Source organism: Hemitrygon akajei, chromosome 18 (assembly GCF_048418815.1).
Source record: "Hemitrygon akajei chromosome 18, sHemAka1.3, whole genome shotgun sequence".
Classification (NCBI taxonomy): Eukaryota; Metazoa; Chordata; class Chondrichthyes; order Myliobatiformes; family Dasyatidae; genus Hemitrygon; species Hemitrygon akajei.
The window spans coordinates 46,271,630-46,281,982 of record NC_133141.1 but is presented as its reverse complement, the minus strand read 5'-3'; the positions used below and the strand labels follow the sequence as shown (position 1 = coordinate 46,281,982).

General features: G+C 40.6%; 1 protein-coding gene across 1 annotated transcript in view; it reads right to left on the bottom strand.

The window, feature by feature from the left end:
* Positions 1–4,425: 4,425 nt before the first annotated feature.
* Positions 4,426–10,353, bottom strand: part of LOC140741425 (G protein-activated inward rectifier potassium channel 1-like) — a 68,608-nt gene continuing 62,680 nt past the window's right edge. The window contains exon 3 of the mRNA XM_073071602.1: positions 4,426–8,479. Within this exon, the coding sequence (XP_072927703.1) occupies positions 7,875–8,479 (605 nt within the window). The 3' untranslated portion in view covers positions 4,426–7,874. The remainder of the gene's footprint in view (positions 8,480–10,353) is intronic.

Here is a 10,353-nt window from a genome sequence, read left to right as displayed (position 1 = left end):
CATTCCCCCCACCCTCAGAGATGCTGCTTGACCCACTGTTTTCCTCCAGTAAGTTGCCCTGTTGCTTTGGATCAGTTCAGACCCTTGATACCCACATTAATCACTGCAGAACCCCCCTGGCTCCAGGCCAATCACCCATTTATTTCTTTATAATTGGATGGAGTCCGGTATTTCCAGCAGCAGGAGGAACTCACTCAGTCCCTTGACATTGCTCCATCATTTAATAAGAATATGGCTCCTCCAATTGTAACTTCAACTCCATGTCCCCATTTATTTTTGTTAACCTTGCATCCCCTTTGTTATCAAGGATCAATCAATTTTACCCTTAAAAAGTTTCAAATCCTCTGCTTCTAACTCTCCTTCAGGAAGCAAGGTCCAAAGATTCATGATTCTCTGAGAGAAAAGCTTTTCTTCATGTTAAATTGACTTATTTGGCTGCAACAATAGGGTAGTGATTAGCTCGGGGCATCAGAGTTTGGAGTTCAATTCCGGCATGCTCCTTAAGAAAGCTTGCATGTTCTTCCTGTGAGTGAGTGGGTTTGCTCCAGGTGCTCTGGCTTCCTCCCACATTCCAAAGACACACCGGTTAGTAGGTTAATTGGTCATTATAAGTTCTCCTGTGATTAGGCTAGTGTTAAGTAGGTGTGCTGCTGGGCGGTGCAGCTCGTTAGGTCGGAAGGGCCTGTTCCACGCTGTATCTCTAAGTTAATAAATAACGATGCATGTATTTGGATTTAGTTTCTTCCACAAGAGTAAGCATCTTCTCCAGATCAAAACTATCAGCAAGCTGTTATATTGAAGGATTTTTGCATTGAATATATGAAACTATCAAAGATAGTTTCACGGTTTCCATCTTTACCTTATTCACAAATGATTTTTTTTTGTTATTAAGGGGTTCTCCTCTTCTCCCTTTCCACTATAAGCCAAGCTTTGGAGTAGGAAGGAGCGTCAATTAGAGTGGGCCAACAAAGTGACCTCACTTCTGTTGCTGCTGACTGACTCTCGCTGCTTCCACCTCTTAGTTTCTTGCAGTTTAGTAAAGGAAAGGTACAAGTGGGAAGATGAAAGAGGGAAAAGATAGAAATAAATGTAGAAGGAAAGAAACAATTGTTGAAGGACACGACAGGAAAACTTTTTTAAAAAACAGGATAAAAAAGAAGTGGGAGGTACTGGTAAAAGGGAAAGGGATAAACTGAAGAGGACAAAGTATAACAGTTACAGTCAAATTGAAAGAAATAGGATTTGAGTCTGTGTGTTGGCCAGTGATTTTATATTGATATCAATGGCAATTTAATCAGATATTGATTGTAGCAAAATATACAAAGCTCTGCTTTGAAGGGTTATACTCATTAACAGTAATATATTTTCTTCTGAGGTAAGCACTGATGAAGTTTTAATGCAGTTTTTATGAACAGTATGTTTGATGCAAACATTGGGTCTTCAATATGGGAGGAGCATTAGGAGCACAGAAATGTGTGGCATTGTATTGGCTAATCATGTCCACAGTAGTCTGACAAAGAGATAATGAGCCAAACCCACATGCCAGCTCTTGGTCCTCAGCCATACAGATGAAAACTCAAAATACTTTTCAATTATGGTGAGGAATTCTGCCTTTGTCACCTTACAGGCACTGAATTCCCCACTGCTCACACTTCTGGAGTGAAAATAATATACCTCAAATTCTATCAGTTATTCATTATACTAATATACACTCTACTCTAATAATTCTCACTGCTGATGGTATGAAGTCCCTTCTTTCCACTCCACCACTGCACTTTTGTTTACTAGATCTAAACCTAGTGTCTAAGTTTCCATGGATAGCAAGCCCAGCCTGTCTAATCTACCCTTATAACATTTGTTACACCTTCACAACTATTGTCTGCACTCTCTTTGGTGCTAACATCCCGAATATAGTAACCAAAATATTCCTCAGTCCATAGTTCCTATATGACTTCCGTGCTCTTAAAATTTCAGTTTAAGCAAACAAAACTCTCCTGAGTTTTACTAATTACACTTTTTACCTCTCCAGTAACCTTCTGGAATCAATGAACACACATTCCAAAGCCTCTATGTTTGCCTGAACATCTTGATATACTATCAGTTATGTGTATTATCTCGTACCTTCCCAGTTTGAAGTCATACATCACATTTCATCCCACTGACCAATCCATTGATACCTTCCTGCATTGTACAACTTATTTCCCCATCATCAGCCTTGGCAGAAATTTGATCATCTTGAATCTGCATTCAAAACTAGACCATTGATACATACGACAGAATGGATGCAATCTAGCAGTAAACAATTCAGAAAATATTGCAAAAATCTTCTAGTCATTTAAACAACCCTCAACCTCTACCAATTTCTGAAACAATTTTGTATCCAGCATTCCAAGGATCCCACGGGATTTTATTTTTCTGACTAATTTATCATATGGGATCTTAGCAAAACCATACTAAAACCCTTGTAGATTACATCAACAGCACAATATTCAACTCTTTGTTACCTTCTCGATCAATAATTCATTAGTTAGACATGACCTTCCTTCACCAATCCATGCTGACATTCATGGTCAATCTATGCCTACCTAAACAATGAAGTCATCCGAGATATTTACCAGAGCACTACACATTCAAGATATTTAGCATTGTCAATGTGTCTTCCCGTCCATCTAACAATCTCTTTGACCCCCTACCATCAGGTAGGAGGTACTGTAGCAATAGCACAAGAACTGTTATAATGGGAAATAGCTACTGAACTACCACCACCACCTAGGTCTCACTACCTATGAAGCACCAGTAGTGTTATACTCTTTACTTTTTTAACTTGTGTTGTAAATGCACCTTATTATTTGTTAATTTATTTGTGGTAATATTACTTTATGTGTTGTGTGTGAGTTGTATGTACTGTGTTTTGCACCTTGGTCTAGAGGAATATTGTTTTGTTTGGCGGTGTACATGTTCTGTATACAGATGAAATGCCAATAAACTTACACTTGAACTTGAACTTGAATGTTTTCTTTTCCACATTTTGAAACATTTTACCCAGAAATAATATTAGGCTGATTGTGTTAGGGTGCAGAGGAGATTTACAAGGATGTTGCCTGGATTGGGGAGCATGCCTTATGAGAATAGATTAAGTGAACTCGACCTTTTCTCCTTGGAGCGACGGAGGATGAGAGGTGACCTGATAGAGGTGTATAAGATGATGAGAGGCATTGATCGTGTGGATAGTCAGAGGCTTTTCCCCAGGGCTGAAATGGCTAGCATGAGAGGGCACAGTTTTAAGGTGCTTGGAAGCAGGTACAGAGGAGATGTCAGGGGTAAGTTTTTTTACGCAGAGCGTGGTGAGTGCATGGAATGGGCTGCCGGCGACGGTGGTGGAGGCAGATACGATAGGGTCTTTTAAGAGGCTCCTGGACAGGTACATGGAGCTCAGAAAAATAGAGGGCTATTTCTAAGTAATTTCTAAGGTAAGGACATGTTCGGCACAACTTTGTGGGCTGAAGGGCCTGTATTGTGCGGTCAGTTTTCTATGTTTCTAATAGCAAACATTTTCTTATTTTTTTAAATGATGGTACTACATTAACATTATGTAACTTCACAGCTGGACTCAGAGAGGATTGAAAAATGATAGTCATATCGTTCTTCTTTGCTTCTCTTAACATTATATCTGGGCTTGGAATTATGCACTTTTAAAGACATTAAACTCTTAGTATTCCCCCTCTGTCCACATTTATTCTGCTTATTGACCTCTTTAAATATTTGCATTGCTCTTTCTTTTTGAAGACAAACACAATGTATTTAGTGAGAGCCATGCCTATGTCTCCACAGGTTTTCTTTTTAGTCTCAAGTCAATGCCTTTCTTCATTTTGTATTCTTTCATGGGGGTGGCTGCTCATTATGTGCTGTGTTGTATGACGTGGGTGATTATGGTCTTCCATCTGTTCATGACCATGATTGTTCTTGACAATTTTTTTCTACAGAAGTTGTTTGGCATTGCTTTCATCTAGACAGTGTCTTTACAAGATGGGAGGCCCTGGCTATTGTCAATACTGTTCATAGATCGTCTGCCTGGCGTCAGTTGTCACATAACCAGGACGTGATGTGCTCCAGTTGCTCATACGACCATCCACCACCTATCCAATGGCTTCACATGACCCTGATTAGGGGGTGGCGGGGGGTCTAAGCAGGTGCTACACCTTGCCTAAGGGTGACCTGCAGGGTAGCAGAGGGAAGGAGTGCCTTACACCTCCTTTGGTGGAGACGTATCTCCACCCCGCCATTCAATTCTCCTCATGAAATATCTTCCACTGACAAGACACTTTCAATGGATCACATCTTGTTCCAGATGAGATGGCTTTATTTTCCCAGTTTTGGGTGAACAATTCAATCTATTTGAACTCTCCTGTTCTCATAACCTCCATCATTTCTCATTACTGCTATGAGGGAGGAGGTACAGGAGCCTGAAGATCAACACTCAATGTTTTAAGAACAGCTTCTTCCACTTCACCATCAGATTTCTGAATGATTCATCAACACTCTCTAAATATTCCTCTTTTGCACTATTTATTTATATATTTTATTGTAACTTATAGTAATTTTTTATGTCTTGCACTGTACTGATGCCACAGAACAACATATTTCACAACATATACCGCTGTTAATAATAATAATGATGATGATGATAATAATAATAATAATAACAACAACAATAATAAAAGTTATTATTTAGAAATGTTATTCTACTTTCTGATTAGAAAGTGGAATGTGCTGCCTGAAGAGGTGGTGGAGGCAGATACTTTCAAACTCTTTAAGAAACATTTGGGTAAGTACATGAGGCATGTACTGAGGCATAGATAGCTGTAGACCTATTGTGGATAAATGGGATTGGTGCAGATAGGTTCAACAGACAGCATAGTCATGTTAGGCCAATGGGCCTGTTTCTGTGTTGTAAGATTCTATGACTACATCAAGCATTATCATACATTGTAAGCGCTTTCCATATTGTGCCTTACATGAGGAATAGTTACCAGTAGGTTCTGTCACTATTAAAATCAGGAGCATTATCACAAATGACTGAAGCTGAACTTGAATGACCATTAATTCCTTCACATACACACTGGTCAATTTTGCTGCACGGGGCTTCATATGGTTACAAGTCCAATTTAATTTAAATAAACATATTCTAGGCAACTACAAACTGGTGGACAGCTTTGCTTTGTCTTTTTTTTTGCTTTTCATTGATGGAAATGCCACAGGTACAATCAACCCCATTGAAAGATTGAAGAATGAAACCAATATGGATTCAGTTTCAAATTAATACAGTAAAACTAATCCAAACTCTTGCATTGTATAACTATGGATTTGTTTTTATTTCAGTAAAGACCTTTAAAAATATTTTATTTTTCTCTCTTACAATATTGATTTACAGCTCAGTGGAGCTGCCATTGGTTAACTTGGCTACCCTGGATGGAAAAATCTCTTTAGTGAATTCTGCCCTGTAATTTGCTCAGGCTACAGCAGAGCCACCCCTTTTTGGATCACTTGTCAAATTGATGAGTATCAATAGAGCCATTCATCTCAATGCAACCTCATTATCTCCTATACTAAGCCCTAGCTTGTGTCCTTTCTCCAATTCTTCTTTCAAAATTGGAATTAAATCTGCCTGTTCAGCTCTTTCTGGCATCACATTCCATGGAGTGAGAAAAAAGCAATACATTAAGAAAAATGTTTTCCTTAAATCATCGCTGGTTTCTGGTCAGGATGGCACCAGCATACAACGATTCCTCTGGCGACATCTTACAGATAGCCAATCTTTTCAATTATTTCACTTTTTATATGCCTTCTGCTTGCTCTTTTTGTTTGATGGTGTTTTGGAGACTGTTGGAGCCTGTGACATGCATTTTGGAGTTTGATCAAGTGATCTGCTGTCCTTGGATAGGATCGTGGGCACAGGCAGCCTTGTGCAGAAGACCAGAGACCAAGGCCAGTATTGGCTCCATTTTGAAGTGTCGAAGAAGACTGAAGCATCGAGGTGAATGCAGAGGAGATCAGCGGTCACTCTCCATGGGTACGCTATGGGTAGGAGGTGTTTGAAGACTGCAGATCAGCTGTGTGACAGTCACTCTTTGCAGAAGGACTGAGTTTGAACGACTGCTCTCCTCATTTCTGGCAGGAGGATGTTTTTGAATTTCTGAGATTTATGTGATTGTTGGACTGCAGTTTATATCGCTTTTGTTCAGTTTTCTGTGTTTTCTTTGTTGTTGCTGATTGGCAGCTTGGGGTTCTGGGTGGGTGATGTGTTGATTTTTGTGCTAGGGAGCAATAGGGGATTTGAGGCTGAATGTTCTTGTTGGTGTTTCAGTCTGGGCGATCGGTTGTTTTTTTTTGTGTGGGAGGGGGGGTTGGGGTTTGCTGCTGGAGGGGCTGCTCTTTTTGTGGGGGAGGAGGATGGGGATTTGATACTATTGCTGTTTTTTGTGGGGGGGTTGGGTGTTTGGGGTTTTTGATGTTTTGGCTGCAGTCTTCTGGGTGGGTGATCTATTGGTTTTTTGTGTGAAGGAGGGGTTTGGTTTGGTGTTCCAACCGCTTTTTACCGTGTTGGCAGTCTGCTAGATTTTTGTGTGAGGGAGAGGGTGGGGGGGGGGGTTGTGATTTGTGAGTTTTGTTTCTTTTTCCTTTTCGTGTGGGGGAGGGGGTGTTGATGTCTTTTTTTCAACAACTCCCGTGTTTTTTTCTGTATTTCATGGCTATCTGGAGAAGACGAATTTCAGAGTTTGTATGTACATGCATACTTTGATAATAAAACGAACCTTTAAACCTTTGAACCTTTGGTTCATTGCCAGTTAGTTTAGATTTGTGTCCTCCATTTACCAAGCCTGATATGACTGGAATATTTATCTTTACATTATCCAATAACATCCTCTACGATTTTGAAAACTTCAAACAGACACTCTTTTAGCCTTCTCTGTTCTAAGGAAAGCAACCCCACATTCTCCGATCTCAGGACACCATTGTGATAAATCTATTCAGCATTTTCTCAGAGGAAAGTGACATTCTCCCTAAAGATAGGCAACCAGAAACTTCCTGAATATTCTTATTGGTTTCTTTAAAGATTTGGTCTAGCCTTCATAACATAAGCAATGATGGATGTTCATGTCTTACCTATGCTTATCTATTTGTTTTGTCAATTATGTTTCAATTAGTTGACCAGCTTAGAGAAAATAGCTCTGGGTAGGGCACAATGTGCTGCTGGTTTGTTACGGTTAAATTACAACAGTAATATGGGTTTTAAAGACCTTTTCGTTTTACCGCAGATCACGAAAAACATTGAACCTAGTCGACAGTAAGAACAATACATGAAAAACTGGAGGTCAGAACTCAAAATGAAGATCAAATTGACTTTTCTCCCTAGCAATGGGATGCTAAAGTCATTTTTAAGCTTTGACTTTCAGGCAGTTGAGATAGGCTAACTTGGCATAGGATAAACATCAATCCTAGGACCCTCTGCATCAGTGTGACTCAGACTGATGACAGATGATACTTTCATTAATGAATTCACTAGATCAACTCTACTGAGTAGCTTTACTCAAGACTCTAACCTTGGTTAAAACTCGATTGGGCTGCTCTAGAAAGACGATGGATCCTCTTCCACGTTTATGCTCAATTTAGGCTAAGTTAGTATTTTGGCTCTGAAGCATGAACAAAACACAAGCTCATATTTTTCCTTCAACTTAAAACATTGTAATCACGTGATTTTGCAAGCAAAATCAGCTGCAGCTATGTGTATATAACGCTAAAGCAGCTCAATCCACTTCAGTTAGAGTCTTAAGTCTCGGATATTTTACAGATCACCTTCATAAAAGGTTACACTTCTAAATGAGGCGATCAGAATTCATTTTTCTCAATTTGGCGGGTAAATTGTCCTCCATTCGTGAACCGGTAGGTTGCAAGCCATATGCCCTCTGTGGCAGATCCCCCGTTGACTGAGTGATGGATTCAGAATTGGCATTGAAGGCCTTCAGAGGGAGTCTTTCCTCAGCACAGGAATTGTTGGCAATTGAACTTATCCGCTGCACTTTTAAAGGGAGGTCCCCAGTGCTGCAGGTTTTTTCTCCTATATCTGCATTCATTCTGAGAACTTTCTTCTGCAGCTCATCCTTGCAGGTGCTCATCTTCTGAAGCTTGGCTGGCAGTTTGCTGCCCTTTTCCTCTGGGGTATCGATGCAATCCAGGGAGAAGATTCTTTCCTTTCTGTTTTTGCTGTTGCCGATGGAAGGAGTGGCGCAGAGTGAGGTAAGTGACAGCTTCTCATCCTGTTCCTTTACACTGTATGGAGAAGTGGGGACTTCAAATGTGGAGTGGAACTGGGAATAGTCCACGCGGAAAAATCCTTCTTCCAGCGACATAACTGGAAGAAACCTATGGCCCCAAAGAACTTCGTCTTCTGTGTATGAGGTCCTTGCTTGGCATGTCATTCCTGCAAAGCAAAATAACAGAAAGCTTTTAAAATTTTCTAGGTAGATTGGAATTACAAAAATAGTTAAAAAAATCATAAAGTCAAGAAAATTGTCATAGTTAAACCTAAGTGACTGAAGCTGTCTCATCATTGATCTCATTACAGCAATGGCAGGTATTCTTGGGAATAATGCACAAGGTGCAAAATCAGTTCATCCCCCGGAGAAGGAAGGATTCAAAGGGGGGAAAGGGGCCACAGTGGTTGACAAAGGAAGTCAGAGATTGCATAGCATTAAAAAAAAAGGAAGTATGACAGAGCTAAAGTGAGTGGGAGGACAAATGATTGCGAAGTTTTTAAGGAACAACAGAACTTGACTAAAAAGACAATACGGGGAGAAAAAATGAGGTACGAACGCAAGCTAGCCAGGAATATAAAGGAAGATAGCAAAAGCTTTTTTAGGTATGTGAAGAGAAAGAACAATGTTGGGCCCTTGAAGAATGAATTGGGTGAAATTGTTATGGGAAACAGAGAAATGACAGAAGAATTTAATGAGTACTTTAGATCTGTTTTCACTAAGGAAGACACAAGCAATCTCCCAGATGTTTGGATGGGCCAAGGACATAGGGTAACAGAGGAATTGAAACAGATTGACATTAGGAAGGAAACGGTGATGAGAAGACTGATGGGACTGAAGGCTGACAAATCCCCAGGTCCAGATGGTCTGCATCCTAGGGTACTAAAGGAGGTGGCTCTGGAAATTGCGGATGCATTGGTAATCATTTTCCAATGTTCCTCAGATTCAGGATCAGTTCCTGAGGATTGGATGTTATCCCACTTTTTAAGAAAGGAGGGAGGGAGAAAACAGAGAACTATCAACCTGTCAGCCTGACATCGGTGGTGGGGAAGATGCTAGAGTCCATTATTAAGGATGAAATAGTGGCATATCTAGATAGCAGTGATAGGATTGGGCCGAGCCAGCATGGATTTACCAAGGGTAAATCATGCTTGACTAATCTGTTGGAGTTTTTCGAGGATGTAACCAGGAAGTTAGACGGGGGAGATCCAGTGGATGTAGTGTACCTCGATTTTCAGAAGGCATTTGATAAGGTCCCACATAGGAGATTGGTGGGTAAAATCAAAGCTCAGGGCATCGGGGGAAGACATTGACATGGATAGAAAATTGGTTGGCAGATAGAAAGCAAAGGGTAGCGGTGAATGGGTGTTTCTTGGAATGGCAGGTGGTGACTAATGCTCTTGCATTTGTACAGAGCCCTGGTGAGACCACACCTGGAGTATTGTGTACAGTTTTGGTCTCCAGGGTTAAGGAAGGACATCCTGGCTGTAGAGGAAGTGCAGCGTAGATTCACGAGGTTAATTCCTGGGATGTCTGGACTGTCTTACGCAGAGAGGTTAGAGAGACTGGGCTTGTATATGCTGGAATTAAGGAGATTGAGAGGGGATCTGATTGAAACATATAAGATTATTAAGGGATTGGACAAGATAGAGGCAGGAAATATGTTCCAGATGCTGGGAGAGTCCAGTACCAGAGGGCATGGTTTGTGAATAAGGGGTAGGTCATTTAGGACAGAGTTAAGGAAAAACTTCTTCTCCCAGAGAATTGTGGGGCTCTGGAATGCACTGCCTCTGAAGGCAGTGGAGGCCAATTCTCTGGATGCTTTCAAGAAGGAGCTAGATAGGTATCTTATGGATAGGGGAATCAAGGGATATGGGGACAAGGCAGGAACCGGGTATTGATAGTAGTTGATCAGCCATGATCTCAAAATGGCGGTGCAGGCTCGAAGGGCCGAATGGTCTACTTCTGCACCTATTGTCTATTGTCTATTATAAAATTAAAGTTTCTGTTTAGCATAGGAAAGTTCACAACATGACAAAAT